This window comes from Artemia franciscana, chromosome 12, assembly GCF_032884065.1.
Source record: "Artemia franciscana chromosome 12, ASM3288406v1, whole genome shotgun sequence".
Taxonomy (NCBI): domain Eukaryota; kingdom Metazoa; phylum Arthropoda; class Branchiopoda; order Anostraca; family Artemiidae; genus Artemia; species Artemia franciscana.
Window position 1 is genome coordinate 20,926,850 of NC_088874.1, and position 17,630 is coordinate 20,944,479.

Below are 17,630 nucleotides of genomic sequence, written 5' to 3' on the forward strand. Positions count from 1 at the left end.
GCGTGTCAAAAATGAAAATGAAGAGCAAAGATACACGCGGTTAGAATTCATGCGACACCGAGCATGTGGGCAAGTTAAAAATGAAAATGAAGAGCAAAGACACAGTGTTAGAAGACATGCATGCCATATAAATTTCATAATGACGAAAGACAAGCCGAGATAAAACGTACCAAACAAATTCAAAATGATAGCTATGATGTCTGGGTTTTGGATTTTGACATGGATAAGGTCATCAATACCTACCATACCTTTGAAAATATTCAGCAGTTTCTTTCATAATGACAAAATACAAGCCGAGGCTAAAGAAGAAGTTCTTGTCCCACCACCTGAACAATTAAAAGAAACAAAAGGTTCGGTGATGTGTCTTTCGTAATGACAAAAGACAAGCTGAGGCAAGATTTAAATGTCCGGTAATAAAAACCCTAATTATACAAAGGCATTACTTCTAGTTTAAGGTCCATTTGGACGTCATGACATCAAGGAAATGTTCAAATTGTCTGCGTTTAAAAGACAAGTTATATATATCTACTAGGTGTTGGGGTGGCGCTTCGCGCCACCCCAACACCTAGTTGGTGGGGGCGCTTCGCGCCCCCCCAAGCCCCCCCGCGCGCGTAAGTCGTTACGCGCCATATTAGTTACGCGCCATATTAGTTACGCGCCATTGTAGTTGTGTCCCTGTGTCCCACCTGTGAATATAGATAGATTTATATATGTGTTTCAAACTACGTAAAAATTGCGAATATACAACATTCTTGGCTTTCCCATTGTCTGTCCATATACAAAGCCGTATGTACTAATAATGACGTCATATGCAAACGCTCTTTTTACAAACAAACAAACATGCATACACACAACTCGTTTTTATATAGATAGATAGATAGATAGATACAATACAAATTAACTACGTAAAACTTGTGAATATACAACAGTCTTCGCTGTCCCATTGTCTGTGCGTATAAATAGATTGTCAGGTTTACCGACCCTCAAAGATGCAACATACAATTGTACATTGGTAAAGCAATCTGTATTAAGATCTATACCGCATTTTTCTAGTGATTGCCCTTGAGCTTTGTTGATGGTGGTTGCAAATGCTAATCGAATTGGGAATTGCAATCTTTTAAATTGAAAAAGCAGATCCGTTGGAATCATGGGAATGCGAGGAATAAGAACAGCCTCACCCTCATAAGGCCCTGTCAAGATTGTGGCATCTATTAGGTTTTCCATTGTTTTTTTTTACGGCAAGTCGCGTGCCATTGCAAAGCTTTGGTGGGTTGATATTTCTTAAAAGTATTATTGGTACGCCTATTTTTAGTTGTAGCAGGTGTGGTGGACACCCTGAAGGATCTATGGAATTTAAAAATTCAGATGGATAATTAACCGCTTCATTTGGTTCCGAAATACAAATTAACTGCGTAAAACTTGCGAATATACAACATTCTTCGCTGTCCAATTCTCGCTGCATATAAATAGATTGTCAGGTTTACCGACCCTCGAACATGCAACGTACAATTGTCCATGGGAAAAACAATCAGTATTAAGATCAATACCACATTTTTCTAATGATTGACCTTGAGCTTTGTTAATGGTGATTGCAAATGCTAATCGAATTGGGAATTGCAATCTTTTAAATTGAAAAGGCAGATCTGTTGGAATCATGGGAATGCGAGGAATAAGAACAGCCTCACCCTCAAAAGGCCCTGTCAGGATTGTGGCCTCTATTAGGTTTTCCATTGTTTTTTTTACGGCAAGTCGAGTGCCATTGCAAAGCTTTGGTGGGTTTATGTTACGTAACAATATTATTGGTACGCCTATTTTTAGTTGTAGCACGTGTGGTGGAAACCCTGAAAGATCTATGGAATTTAAAAATTCAGATGGATAATTAACCGCTTCATTTGGTTCCAAAACTGTGTCGACTGACTTGTAAAGGACTGCCTGGTCTTGAATCTTGGTCAAAACAATATTGTTGATTTCGTGGACGTCTATATTTTTGGGTGCGAGAATCGCTCTTTCACTTAGCCATTTATTATTTTTATAATTTTTTAGAATATTCGGAAATACTTTTTCAATCAATTCATTTTTGGACGTCACTAAATTACAGAAATCAGCAGGTAGTTGTATACGTCCTGAAATTGAGTCTACTGGGAGCTTTCCGTTTCCCATTGCCAGCAATTGATCTGAAAATGTTTGACCAGAGTCATCGTTTTGCAATCGGACACGCATATTTGTAGTTAATTTTAATGTTTTTACGTGTGCCCATAAATTAGAATTTTTCAGGCAAGCATTCATTTCGTCTGCAGGAGTTGATCTAGGTATTATAGGTAATGTTTGCCTGAAATCTCCCGCAAGCAATATTAAGGTGCTGCCAAAGGGTTTCGACTTCCCTCGCAAATCTTTCAAGCATTGATCCAGAGCCTCGAGCGATTTTTTGTGTGCCATTGTGCACTCATCCCAAATAATAAGTTTGCATTGCTGCAATACTTTACCCATCCCAGATGATTTGGAAATATTGCACGTGGGAGTTTCTGTAGAATGCAAGTTCAGAGGCAATTTCAAAGCGGAATGAGCAGTTCTTCCACCAGGCAGCAATGTTGCGGCTATTCCGGACGACGCAATTGCCAACGCTATATCATTTTTAGATCGAATTGATGCCAGAATCAGTTTTATCACAAACGTTTTACCAGTACCTCCTGGCGCATCCAAAAAGAAAATTTCTCCAACGTTGTTATCGACACAATGCATTATCGTATCATAAATGTCTTTTTGTTCCGACGTTAACTTGGAAATGTTATTTTGTACATACGACAATAGATCACTCGTACTATAACTTTGTTCACGATCCAATTCTACACATGTCGAAACAGCAGCGATACGGTTAGGTGAAGGCATTCCCAAACCCTGAAGAGGTTTGTTTGCCATACTTATGCAAAAATCTTCTATAACAACTAAAGTGTAGTTATAAATTTCTGGTGTAAAATCAAAAGTCATGTCTGACGTCTCTAACTGTTTTCGAGGAAGTATATCTTCGGACATTTTTGACTTATATTTTTCCCATAAATCTGTAGGAGCTGATGGAGAGCAAGTTGTTAAAATGATGCCAAACAATGCACGAATTTGACTTGGGGTTGACGTTTCGCACGCGTCATTGATGCAGTTATCCCAGTGTTGGTCATTCTCCAATAAATTCAGAGCTTGGCATGCACTACGGTAAGTGTCATGTATAGTACCATTTACAGTCCTCAAATACTCAAAGGATGTCGGACCGGGTACATTCACCAAAAGCAGGCGTAGAAAGAAGCATTCATGTTGATTGGGGTGAACGGTGTAGAGTCTTCCTATCGTGGTATTTTTGAAGATGGTAGGTTGGCCGTCGACTGACTTACCCTGTTTTCGACGTTCAAATACTTTATTTTTAGTATTCCACGTGTAATACGAAGGCACTTCAGTATACAGCAGTTTTTTCGCAAAAGAATCATTTTTGCAAAGCGAAAAAAAAGCTGTTAATGTTGTATCCGGTGGATTCAGGACTCTTTGTTGCACGTTGGTTTCCGTGAAATAAACACGTTGACCATTCTGTAAATGTACCGCTAAGTGAACAACAGCTGGACTACGTTCATGTATCGGAAATGAAAGAATTCGCCAAACAGCTTCATTACTGCTTATGTATCTTCCAGCCTGATATTCTACGATTTCATCGAAATCTTTGATTTCGGACTGCAAGCCAAAAACTGCCATGTCACTGCCTTTGTTGACGTATTTACATATGTATTTGATTGCCTTTACGGAGTTACAGTATTCAACGTTTATGTGTGCATTAAATGTTTTTGATAATAAAGGGGAATATGGAACAACCCACTGGTTATCTACTTCGATGGTGGTACCGTTACGCTTCTTTATTATTGCTGTTTTACCGCCATCTTCAGTAGATCTTCTTCTATATTGTGGGTAACCATCATTGCCAGTAATTGTTTTGGGTACTAAAAGTCGAGGATATTGCTTTGTGCACCTTCCTTTGGCCATGCATGGTGAATTTTCGTTCAGTGCACCGCAAGGTCCATGTATCATATTTTTTACAATAATATCATGTAACCCCTTATCGACATTTTTATCAGGTATTTCAGCGGAAATCACATCATCAATTTCGTTTGAAGTAATTTTTTTATGTAGCCAGATTAGTATATGTGCGTGTGGCAAACCTCGTTTTTGCCATTCCACTGAGTACATCCAGCATCGCACTGACCCAAACACTTCATGTTTTACAAGGTAGTTTATCAGTGATTTCAACTTTTGCCGGAAGACACGTGCCGTAATGTCATGCCTATGAACCGCCGATTGTCCTTGAAGTAAAAGCTCCAGTATCTCGTCCCAAGATTGATTACATGTAAATGTAATAAATAAATCTGGACGACCATAGAGACGAACATACGCAATAGCATCTTGAGCATATTCATGCATATGACGGGGACTGCCAACATATGACGAAGGTAAAATTGTTAATCTTCCAACGTTTGTGGTATTACCGTCATTTATAACTGCATCTCGCAAATGAATGTATTGTTCAGAGCGGAGCTTGGTCTGATTCAGGCGGATATATAGCAAACGTTCTGATTCAATTTTAGCATACATATCAACCATAAATTGGTGAAACAATTCACGGCATTTTAAAATATAATTTTCTTCATCCTGCCGAATCATTAGTCTATAGGAATAATAATGCATTGCACTGCATTTCTTATTCATTTCTTTGTTAGTGGCTGGATTCATCAATTTAATATTAAAGTGATAGCCGTCGGCTCCATCCCAAAAAATGATAGGATATTGTAGGGCATCGTAGCATCGATGAGTTTCAGCAATTCTTAACAACTGAGCGTTTCGCTTATGTAGAATAATATCTCGAGGTAAAAACTGATCACCGACCATAACGATTGCCACTTCGTCGATAGTCGGAGCATTGTATCTACGCACATGTTGGCCAGGAGGCGTTTTGTCAGCGGAAATAACAATTTTATGAGTATCAGTAGGCATCAAATCGATGGCTGTTTTGAACAGACGCACTAACTTATTATTTTCGTGGAAAAGATGTTGCAATTGGGAAACGATTGTCCTTTCAACGTTGGGAGAAATTTCGCAACGTGCATTCAATTCAGAATTTCTATTACTGATGAAGTACAATTGTAAAAATTTATGATTCTCGCCTGAGAATGGTAGAAGGGACCCTGCTTTATGATAAATTTGCCCTTTTACTTTGAAAGTAGACATAAATTGATCTGGATTTTCGATTTGGGCTCCAAACGACGTCATTTGGAAACATGAGTTGTATTGTCTGATTTTTGACAAAAAACGCTTAGATTCTGACGTAGTTCCAGTAAGGAAAGTCTTCAATGGCTCTGGTGGTGCAGCCAATAGAGGAAGTTTAACTTTTCCTGAGGCGCAACACATTCCCATTGTTTCACCATTGAATTTCAAGGCCTTGCAATAGGGACAAATTTTAGACATTGTCCCGATTTGAACACATCTACTCAAGCTATAATCATCGACTGGGTTGTACCTGAATGCCAGGCGATAACTTTCAGATTGCTCTGATTCCTCGGCACGCTTTCTTTTCTTACTTTCTCTATCAGCAGCAAGCCTGTTTCCCTGCTGGTCTTTTGATTCCTCGGCACGCCTTCTTTTTTCACTTTCTCTTTTAGCAGCAAGGCTGCTTCTGCGTTGCTCTAGTAGTTCCTCGGCACGCCTTCTTTTTTCACTTTCTCTTTTAGCAGCAAGTCTGCTTCTGCGTTGCTCTGGTAGTTCCTCGGCATGCTTTCTGTTCTTTCTTTCTCTATCAGCCTCAAGCCTGTTTCCCTGCTGGTCTTTTGATTCCTCGGCACGCCTTCTTTTTTCACTTTCTCTTTTAGCAGCAAGTCTGCTTCTGCGTTGCTCTAGTAGTTCCTCGGCACGCCTTCTTTTTTCACTTTCTCTTTTAGCAGCAAGTCTGCTTTCGCGTTGCTCTGGTAGTTCCTCGGCACGCTTTCTTTTCTGACTTTCTCTATCAGCAGCAAGTTTTTTGGCATAGACTCTTTGAGCATCTTCATCAGTCATTATAAACTTAAGCATTAATAGAATTCTACGCGAACATACGTCTTATATAACTTGAATGACGTCACGCCTTCAAAGCAAAAATGATGGCAACTAATTTCATGACGTCAGCCGAAACATGACGGCGAACATATGTCTTATATAACTTGAATGACGTCACCTTCAAAGCAAAAATGATGGCAACTAATTTCATGACGTCAGCCGAAACATGACGTCACCTGATCCATCCACAGATCCACACACAGACAACTTATTTTTATATATATAGATAGATATATATAAAAATAAGTTGTCTGTGGATCTGTGGATCGTGGATCAGGTGACGTCACCTGAAAAAACTGGATCAGGTGACGTCAAAACTGAAAAAACTAAAAAAAGGCAAAACTACAAAAAAAACTAAAAACTAATAAAAAAAATAAAAAAGCTAAAAAACTAAAAAAACTAAAAAAAGGCAAAAACTACAAAAAAAACTAAAAACTAATAAAAAAGCTAAAAAACTAAAAAAACTAAAAAAGGCAAAAACTACAAAAAAAACTAAAAACTAATAAAAAAAATAAAAAAGCTAAAAAACTAAAAAAACTAAAAAAACTAAAAAAAGGTAAAAAACTAAAAAAACTAAAAACTAAAAAAAACTAAAAAAAAGGAAAAAACTGAAAAATAAGCTAAAATAAAGGTAAAAACCAATAAAAAACTAAAAAAAAACCTGAAAAAAACTAAAAAAAGGCAAAAACTACAAAAAAACTAAAAACTAATAAAAAAAGTAAAAAAGCTAAAAAACTAAAAAAAACTAAAAAAACTAAAAAAAGGTAAAAAACTAAAAAAAATAAAAAATAAAAAAAAAATAAAAAAAGGAAAAAACTGAAAAATAAGCTAAAATAAAGGTAAAAACCAATAAAAAACTAAAAAGAAAAAAAGGAAAAAACTAAAAAAAATTTTCATCTAAAAAACTAAAAAAAACTAAAAAAGGTAAAAACTAAAAGAACTAAAAAAGAAAAAAATAAATGACGACACTCAAAGAGAAAGCGACCAGGACAAAAGGAATGTTCGATTAGCAATCAACAAAGCACCGGGACACAGGGAGTATAAATGACGACCAGGACATAAGTAAAAAAAAAAACTAACAAAACTAAAAAGAAGGTAAAAACTACAAAAAAACTAAAAAGAAAAAAAAACTAAAAACTAATAAAAAAACTAAAAAATCTAAAAATCTAAATAAACTAAAAAAGAAAAAAAAAAAGGAAAAAAATAAAGGAGAAAAACAAAACTAAAAAACGAATGTATATACAGACAAGTTGCTTCGATTACAATTAATGAAGATGAGCAATTGATCTTTGGTAATTGATAAGTTGACTAAGCGGATTGCTTTTGTTCTATAGACATTGTCATAGGCTTTCCTTTTTCCAAAAAAAAAAAAAAAAAAAATCTGGCAAAGGAGTAGTATTGCAAATAAAACTTGCCTCGTTTTTACACAAAGTGAAGACATACTAAATTATTTGAAATTATGCCAGTTTTTTGCAGAATTTTTATTCGGCTTGTTTTTGCATAGAATCAGGTCTTTATCATGGAGTCGTTATCCATTTTTTTTATATGCACCTCAACAATGATGTTGTCAACCCCTCAAAATTTTCAAAAGGGCGTAGCTCATGGATGAATTTATGTACAGAAAGAAAAACGATGTCTTCTACGTTAATTAGCTCATTGAGGATTATTCATCAGCCTTAAATAAAAACAGTCTTGCTTCAAGAGCTCTCTTTTTCTTGCCATAGGCAAAACTTTCAAAATCGAGTTCTAGAAATGGAGCAAAGGGTAAGCTGTATTTTCGTGACAATGAGAGAACAATGAGAGAAGTTAGAAGGCACAAGCAATACCATTCCTCTGCTTCGGTCCCGAACTTAGAAAATGGAACATTGATAACTCAACCACCAACATGAACATAATTGGCCAGTAGCAGGAAATGGCTGCAATGTCGGACACGGGAAAAAATGGTGTCTCAAAAGCTTTCATTTTATTGTGGCAATATGTTGTGGCAATGGGGCCTGAAAACTGTCACAAATTCTTGAACAGTTATATTTTAGTCCAGCTACAATTTCAAACTAGAGCTTGCGCGCTTGATTTAATCTTTCCACTGGAAATCAGAAATAGGGCCAGGAGAATTGATAGTTCGGCGGACAAACCTCAAATAGCGTACCTTAACCTAGAGCACAAAACTACCCTCCAGCTCACATTTTTGAATTTGGTTCAAGGACAAGGGTCCGGAAGTCCAAATTTTCATTAGAAACAACAGAGGTTTGGTTCTTACCACTTACATCTTGCAACGAATTGAAATCAGTGACATAGAAAAAAAAGAAGGACCAGACCAAAGAATAGCTCCCTCAACAGATTAAGACCTTGACGGATAGAATGCGTGATTTTCGTGGAGCTGTTTAATGGTTTAATGGCCTGGATACCTTGAATGATTACAAGTACATTCTATGTAATATAAGAAACTAATCAAAAGGGGTAGTTTGCTAGAGGCCCTTTGCAGAGCGAGTAGTAGTAGTAGTAGTAAGTAAGACGGTACTAAACCCTTAAGGTCTAAACCGGCTGCTCATCTCCGTTTCATGGACCTTCAGCCAAGAAGTGCAATGGGGGGCCGGGGGCCAACTATCCTGTGCTTTCACACGCCCTTCTTGCTTACCATCCCCAGATTTCTCCAGTACCCATTTAGAGCCAGGTCGACTCTGGCTGAGCTTACAGAGTCACTCCACTGACCCCCGTCTCAAACCAAATAACTGGTCACAACTGGGATTGAACTCGTGCCCCCAGGGACAGAGGATTCTCACACCACCACGCCAACCACTTAGCCAGGACGCTAAGATCTGCAGAGCTAAATGATAATAATCTCATAAAAAAAACTGGACATGAATGTAAGGAAAGAATGGTCAAGATGTTTTTATGCGTGTTCTAACTAACTTGTATTATAGTATGTAGCGACTTTGAGTGGTCTACTTTTATAGAAACAATATCTAATATTACCTGTTTGCAAACCGTCTTAACCCCGCAAGCTATCATGTAAATATTTGTATCTATGAATGCAACATTCAGGATAGATACAGTAATCAGTGTAAATTCTGCAACTATTCATAAATGGAAATCTCATCCACAGATTTCACTTCTTCTAGAATATTGTTGTAAAATACGGTAGTTGGGTCTACACCTAATTTCTTAGCCACTGTAAAGGGCTCTTGGTCTGTTTTCTCTTTCCTTGAGGGGATATTTCCAAAAGATTTTAGCGTAATATTACACAGTTATCAAAAGAACAGTTAGTTAAAGACGCTTATTTGGTAATGTTGTTGAAGCAATTCTGGCCTTTTCAGACCCGAACCAACCTTAATAGTTTGATCATACCTTTTGGAAGGTACCTCATGCCTAGTCAGTTCGAACTCCATGCCTAGTAGTTTAATTCATGGCTGCAGTGGCTGCTGCAACCTAGTAATGGACTAACCACGGCCTATAGTATAAAAAAAAACAAGAATTGTGTTAAGACCTGTCATTAAGATGACGTCCCTTTGTTGACGACTAAGTGTAATAACGGTCCTTTGTTTTTGGGCATTAACTCAAATAAGAATCAAAGCGGTAGGTAATTTGTCCGTAGTAGAACGCTGGATCTACTCTTTGTAATCATCCCAATATTGAACCAGTTCATCAAAATAGTTTCGATGTCCGTAGTCCAATAGATCTTGAGTCCATGGAAATTCGACACAGACACCTCAAAATGTGGTGCTATTTCCTGTCCAACTATTTGTTTTCTGTTTCGATATTTTTAATTTTATAAACTTGTTTATTATAAATTTATAAATACTTATTTATTTACGGATATTTTTGAAAAATTTAAAGTACATATTTCATGACAGGCTATCTTACAGAATGCTTACGCAAAAACTAACTAAACCAAAAACCCTCAAAAAACTAGTTGTTGCAAACTTTTCTACATATATAACACAATCTATATCATGTCGAATGAAAAATCTACAGAAATTAAATAAAAAAACGTATTCTTGAAAATAACTCAACTAATGCCGTGAATAAATAATTGAAATCTTATATGAGCAGCGAATCGGACAAATAATAAAGTCAAACTGAAAACGAACTGAAATCACCCTAAAATGAAGTTTGGACTGCCGCCGACTTAAGAATCCCTTAAAGGCTAGAGTGTTATTTATGCTTTGCTGAAAGCCACTGATGTTTTGAAGATTGCTTTTTATTTTATCTTGATATTATAAAAAGTGTCATTTTTGCTTTACTTAAAGTGATGTATGTTAAAAACAGAGTTTTGTTTATTTTACCTTAAGATAAAAAAAAGAATACTAATAAAGGTCTGAGGGGAAAAAACACCCATCTCTTAGGATAAATATATTCAATGACAAGTTTTTCCCATCACCCTCCCTCCCGCTCATCTCATGGGTCTCTATATCTCTACCAGAGTTGAGGTGGTGTGAGAAAGCCGTTAAAACCGTATTCAAGTTGATATCTCCAATAGAAAAACTTTTGAAAAGCTTATTAAGAAGTTTTCTTTGGCAGTTGATCGTTTTGTTGGAAGACATTTTAAAGAAAGCTTTTCCTTGTGTAGCACCCTTAAATTCATTTGAAAGCTAATTTATCAGTTTTCTAAGGATTTTAGTAAGATCTTGCCACTTCAAAAAGATAAATAGATACCCCAGAAAATGTATCTAGTCCTTTAAAAAAATTGTATTTTATAACTCGTATTAAAAAATAGAAAAAAAAAAGAAATTTGATAATACATGAAAATAATAACTAGTAGTAAAATTGCTTGTTTTCAACGATGTATTTCTACATAAACTGAAAGAAATTCGGGTATATTTATTTTTCACCTCTGTTGGTTTATCAGTCTGGACATGTTGACCAGTTCCTAAAATGATTATAATTTGCTTATCTCTTTCCATATGTGATACCTTACAAGAAAATTATTCATACTTTAAATACAACGGTGTTTTCTATGATTCACTATTCTTGATTTCTTGAGTCTGTTCTTTTTTTTCTTTGCTACATCTTTTAGCTTTTTGTAGATAAAATCCATCCATCTATCTATATGACATTTTATTTTATGTAGACTCTTGGGAAAATTGGTCGTATTCAGCAGGTATACCATGACAATGATCTGAAAGTTGAAGTTTGTGGTACATCTTGGACCTATAATCCATCTGCTGTGAGTAAGCTTCAAGGAGATGGGTCCATACAAGGGAATAATGGGGGTATGTCGTATTATTTTTAGTTGTTTGTCTTTTTTCAAGGTAGCAACTGTAGTCTAAAAATTGAATCTTGCCGCAAGAAACGATATAGCGCAATCGTTGATGAAAATAAACTATCAGAGTTTAACAAAAACAGATCGGTTTAATGCTTATTGTGATGGTGTAATACTTATTTTTAGGAATATGTCAAGAAATCTTCATTTTAAAGGTTTTCGTGTTCAATTTTTCTGTTTTTTCACTGGTATTTTAGTAGTTATGGGGTGGGGAAGAATGTTAATTGCTATTTTGTGGAATTTGGAAGACATCCTTCTCTTGTCTCTTGGGTGTTATTACTTATTGGGAAAGGGGGATATTAACACTTCTTTTTTGGGAATTCGTAAAAAAACTTCATGTTAAACGTTCATCCACTTAATGTTCCCCTTAGTGTTAATGTTAATACTAATGATGTAGGGCGTAGGGGGAATTGCTCCTTATTTTAAGAACTTTAAAGATCCCTCATGTTAAATGCTAGGGTCTTAGTATTTATCGGGAATTGCGATATTAACATCTACTCTCAGGGAATTAATTAAACATTATAATTACGTGTTAAGAGTTCTTCATACACTGTGTACTTTCTTCATATAAAATTTCATTAAAAATAACCGATAATTACTGATATTAGTAATTACCGGTAATAAAAATGACCGATATTAGTAAAATGCAAAAGCATGGATAAATCCAATGTTTGCTTAGATATATGATAAATATTATCACACTTATCTGACTGAGCATCAATAGAACCAACAGAGGAAATGTTTCTCCGGATTGTTTACGGTTGGAGGAACTATGTCTGTATATGTGAGGGATAGAGTATTAGACCTTATTTTTAGGGGAATAAAAAATCCCGATGTCTAAGATTCTCACCATTCTCCAGCTGGCTATAATATAAAATTGAAGGGCGTAGGGTTAGGGAATTAGATAATTTTAGGGTCTTAATACTTATTGGGGGGGGGGGGAGTATTTTTGTTGTTTGTCTTCTTTCAGGGAGTGCAGGAAACAAGAGCCAGAATAGAAATAAGTTTGGAATAATTTGGCGAATTCAGAAAATGTGTTGACACAATTAGATTTCTTCTATTGCTTCTAATATTTTAGTATTTGTTTATCTTTTTCCCACTGCTCCTGTCACTTTTCTGTTTTTGCACGGCCATCTTCTCTGCTGTCTTTTTCTATCCTACTTTTTATCTGAGGCCGAAGCCTACGATCTCTATTAATTGCTTAGAGTCCAAATGTTCCATTCGAAGAGAGCTTTTCAATTTTTTAGTAATTTTTTTTATTGTTGGAAACACAATTTCAGAACTGGCACAGTAATGTTGAACTTGAACTTAGACGTACTAGAATATGAGCTAGATGTGTTCAATAAAGATAAGCAAACAAGAAAAATTTAATACAAAGGCTAGCCACTGGCACAGAACTGGCACAATAGTGTTGAGTATAAACATAGATATACTAGAATATGTGCTAGATGTGTTCAGTAAAGATAAACAAGAAAAATTTAATACAAAGGCCAGCCATTGGCACAGTGGCTAGCCACTAGCTATTTGTTATGCGTATTATATTAAAAAATTGAACTTGAACTAGCACAGAACTGGCACAGTAGTGTGGAATATAAACATAGACGTACTAGAATATGAGCTAGACGTGTTCAATAAAGATAAGCAAACAAGAAAAATATAATACAAAGCCTATTCATTGGTACAGTGGCTAGCCACTGGCACAGAACTAGCACAGTAGTGTTGAACTTAAACATAAACGTACTTGAATAGGAGCTAGATGTGTTCAATAAACATAAGCAAACAAGAAAATGTGATGCAAATGCTAGCCACTGGCACAGTAGTGTTGAACTTAAACATAGACCTACTAGAATATGAGCTAGATGTGTTCAATAAAGATAAGCAAACAAGAAAAATGTAATACAAAGGCTAGCCACTGGCAGAGAACTGGCACAGTAGTGTTGAATCAAACAGTTCGTGGTAACGAACTGTAGTAAGGAGCGACCCGGCTCAATAGTAAACAAAACTCTAAAAAATGAAATTTTGATACCAATAGCTACATAAAAAAATAAATAAATCGCATTTTAATGCTGATTTCAAATATATAACTTTCATCAAGATTAGTCTGACCTATCAAAAGTTACGAGCCTGAGAAAATTTGCCTCATTTTAGAAAATAGGGGAAAACACCCCCTAAAAGTCATACAATCTTAACGAAAATCACACCATCAGATTCAGCGTATCAGAGAACCTTATTGTAGAAGTTTCAAGCTCCTATCTACAAAAATGTAGAATTTCGCATTTTTTGCCAGAAGACAAATCACGGATGCGTGTTTATTTGTTTTTTTCCCCAGGGGTGATCGTATCGACCCAGTCGTCCTAGAATGTCGTGAGAGGGCTCATTCTAACGGAAATTAAAAGTTCTAGTGTCCTTTTTAAGTGACCAAAAAAATTGGAGGGCACCTAGGCCCCCTCCCACGCTCATTTTTCCCAAAAGTCACCGGATCAAAATTCTGAGATAGCCATTTTATTCACCATAGTCAAAAAACCTAATAACTATGTCTTTGGGGACGACTTACTACCCCGCAGTCTCCCTGGGAGGGGTTGCAAGTTACAAACTTTGACCTGTGTTTACATATAGTAATGGTTACTGGGAAGTGTACGGACGTTTTCAGGTTTTTTTTTTGGTTTGGGAGGGAGAGTTGAGGTGGGGGGAGGTTACGCGGGAGGATCTTTCCATGGAAAAACTTCTCATTGGGGAAGAGACTTTCAATGAAGGGGGCGCAGGATTTTTTTGCATTATTTAAAAAAACAAGGAAAAAATAAATATGAGAAGTTTTTTTCTACTGAAAGTGAGGAGCAGCATTAAAACTTAAAACGAGGAGAAATTATTGCGCATATGAGGGGTTTACCTCCTCGTAATACCTTGCTCTTTACGCGAAAGTATTTTTAGTAATTTCAACTATTTATTCTACGGCCTTTGTGATTCAAGGGTCATTCTTAAGGAATTGGGACAGAATTTAAGCTTTAGTGTAAAGAGCGAGGTATCGACGAGGGGTGAACTCCCTCATATACGTAATAAAAATATATGAATATAGAAGCTCGTTACATAAGTTAATTCGTAAATCTATATATTACGTATATTTTTTACTAATGAAAATGTTCGTAAAACAATTAAAAGTTCTAGTTGCCTTTTTAAGTAATCAAAAAATTAGAGGGCAGCTAGGCTTCCTCCCTCTCTCCTTTTTTCTCAAAATCTTCCGATTAAAACTATGAGAAAGCCATTTAGCCAAAAAGAAAATTAATATGCAAATTTCGTTTTAATTATTTATGTGCGGAGAGCCAAGATCAAAACATGCATGAATTAAAAAACGTCCAGAAATTAAATAAAAAAAAAACTAGAAATTAAATAAAAGTTTTTTTAAATGAAAGTAAGGAGCGACATTAAAACTTAAAACGAATACTCCGTATATGAAAGGGGCTTTTCTTCCTCAACGACCCGCTCTTTACGCTAAAGTTTTTTCCTTTTCTAAAAAGTAGAGCTAAGAGAAAGAGTCAAACTCTAGCGTACAGAGCGGGGCGTTGAGGAAGAAAAGCCCCTTTCATATACGGAGCAATTTCTGTTCTTTTTAAGTTTTAATGTCGCTCCTTACTTTCATTTAAAAAAACTTGTTTTTTTTTATTTAATATAAACATAGACGTACTAGAATATGAGCTAGATGTGTTCAATAAAGATAAGCAAACAAAAAAATATAATGCGAAGGGTCGCCACTGGTACAGTGGTTAGCCACTAGCACAGAACTGGCACAGTAATGTTGAATATTAACATAGACTTACTAGAATATGAGCTAGATGTGTTCACTAAAGATAAGCAAACAAGAAAAATATAATACAAAGGCTACTCACTGGTACAGTGGCTAGCCACTGGCACAGAACTGGCACATTAGTGTTGAATATAAACATAGACGTACGAGAATATGAGCTAGATGTGTTCAATCAAGATAAGCAAACAAGAAAAATATTATGCAAAGGCTCGCCACTGATACAGTGGCTAGCCACTGGCACAGAACTAGCACAGTAGTGTTGAATATAAACATAGACGTACTAGAATATGAGCTAGATGTGTTCAGTAAAGATAAACAAACAAGAAAAATTTAATACAAAGGCTAGACTTTGGCACAGTGGCTAGCTACTGGCACAGTAGTGTTGAATATAAACATAGAAGTACTAGAATATGAGCTAGATGTGTTCAATGAAGATAAGCAAACAAGAAAATTATTATGCAAAGGCTCACCACTGGTACAGTGGCTAGCCACTGGCACAGTAGTGTTGAATATAAACATAGACGTACTAGAATATGAGCTAGATGTGTTCAATAAAGATAAGCAAACAAAAAAATATAATGCGAAGGGTCGCCACTGGTACAGTGGTTAGCCACTAGCACAGAACTGGCACAGTAATGTTGAATATTAACATAGACTTACTAGAATATGAGCTAGATGTGGTCAGTAAAGATAAACAAACAAGAAAAATTTAATACAAATGCCAGCCTTTGGCACAGTGGCTAGCCACTAGCACAGAACTGGCACAGTAATGTTGAATATTAACATAGACTTACTAGAATATGAGCTAGATGTGTTCACTAAAGATAAGCAAACAAGAAAAATATAATACAAAGGCTACTCACTGGTACAGTGGCTAGCCACTGGCACAGAACTGGCACATTAGTGTTGAATATAAACATAGACGTACGAGAATATGAGCTAGACGTGTTCAATAAAGATAAGCAAACAAGAAAAATATAATACAAAGGCTACTCACTGGTACAGTGGCTAGCCACTGGCACAGAACTGGCACAGTAGTGTTGAATATAAACATAGAAGTACTAGAATATGAGCTAGATGTGTTCAATGAAGATAAGCAAACAAGAAAAATATAATACAAAGGCTACTCACTGGTACAGTGGCTAGCCACTGGCACAGAACTGGCACATTAGTGTTGAATATAAACATAGACGTACGAGAATATGAGCTAGACGTGTTCAATAAAGATAAGCAAACAAGAAAAATATAATACAAAGGCTACTCACTGGTACAGTGGCTAGCCACTGGCACAGAACTGGCACATTAGTGTTGAATATAAACATAGACGTACTAGAATATGAGCTAGACGTGTTCAATAAAGATAAGCAAACAATAAAAATATAATACAAAGGCTACTCACTGGTACAGTGGCTAGCCACTGGCACAGAACTGGCACATTAGTGTTGAATATAAACATAGACGTACGAGAATATGAGCTAGACGTGTTCAATAAAGATAAGCAAACAAGAAAAATATAATACAAAGGCTATTCACTAGTACAGTGGCTAGCCACTGGCACAGAACTGGCACAGTAGTGTTGAATATAAACATAGACGTACTAGAATATGAGCTAGATGTGTTCAATGAAGATAAGCAAACAAGAAAAATATTATGCAAAGGCTCGCCACTGATACAGTGGCTAGCCACTGGCACAGAACTAGCACAGTAGTGTTGAATATAAACATAGACGTACTAGAATATGAGCTAGATGTGTTCAGTAAAGATAAACAAACAAGAAAATTTAATACAAAGGCTAGACTTTGGCACAGTAGACGTACTAGAATATGAGCTAGATGTGTTCAGTAAAGATAAAAAAACAAGAAAAATTTAATACAAAGGCTAGACTTTGGCACAGTGGCTAGCCACTAGCACGGAACTGACGCAGTAGTGTCGGATATAAACATAGGTGTACTAGAATATGAGCTAGATGTGTTAAATAAAGATAAGCAAACAAGAAAAATATAATGCAAAGGCTCGCCACTGGTACAGTGGCTAGCTGCTGGCACAGAACTGGCACAGTAGTGTTGAAATAAACATAGACGAACTAGAATATGAGCTAGATGTGTTCAGTAAAGATAAATAAACAAGAAAAATGTCATACAAAAGCTAGCATTTGGCACAGTGGCTAGCCACTAGCACAGAACTGGCACAGTAGTTTTGAATATAAACATAGACATACTAGAATATGTGCTAGATGTGTTCAATAAAGATAAGCAAACAAGAAAAACATAATACAAAGGCTAGTCACTGGTACAGTGGCTAGCCACTGGCACAGAACTGGCACAGTAGTGTTGAACTTTAACATAAACGTACTAGAATATATGCTAGATATGTTCAATAAAGGTAAGCAAACAAGAAAATGTAATGCAAAGGCTCTAGCCACTGCCACAGTAGTGTTGAACTTAAACATAGACG

At 36.1% G+C, this 17,630-nt stretch overlaps 1 protein-coding gene across 1 annotated transcript in view; it reads left to right on the plus strand.

The window, feature by feature from the left end:
- The window catches only part of LOC136033826 (E3 ubiquitin-protein ligase MIB1-like), a gene marked incomplete in the record, with an annotated part of 265,548 nt that overhangs the window by 23,866 nt on the left and 224,052 nt on the right, over nt 1-17,630 (plus strand). The window contains 1 exon segment of the mRNA XM_065714758.1: nt 11,186-11,327. Coding sequence (XP_065570830.1) covers nt 11,186-11,327 — 142 coding nt within the window.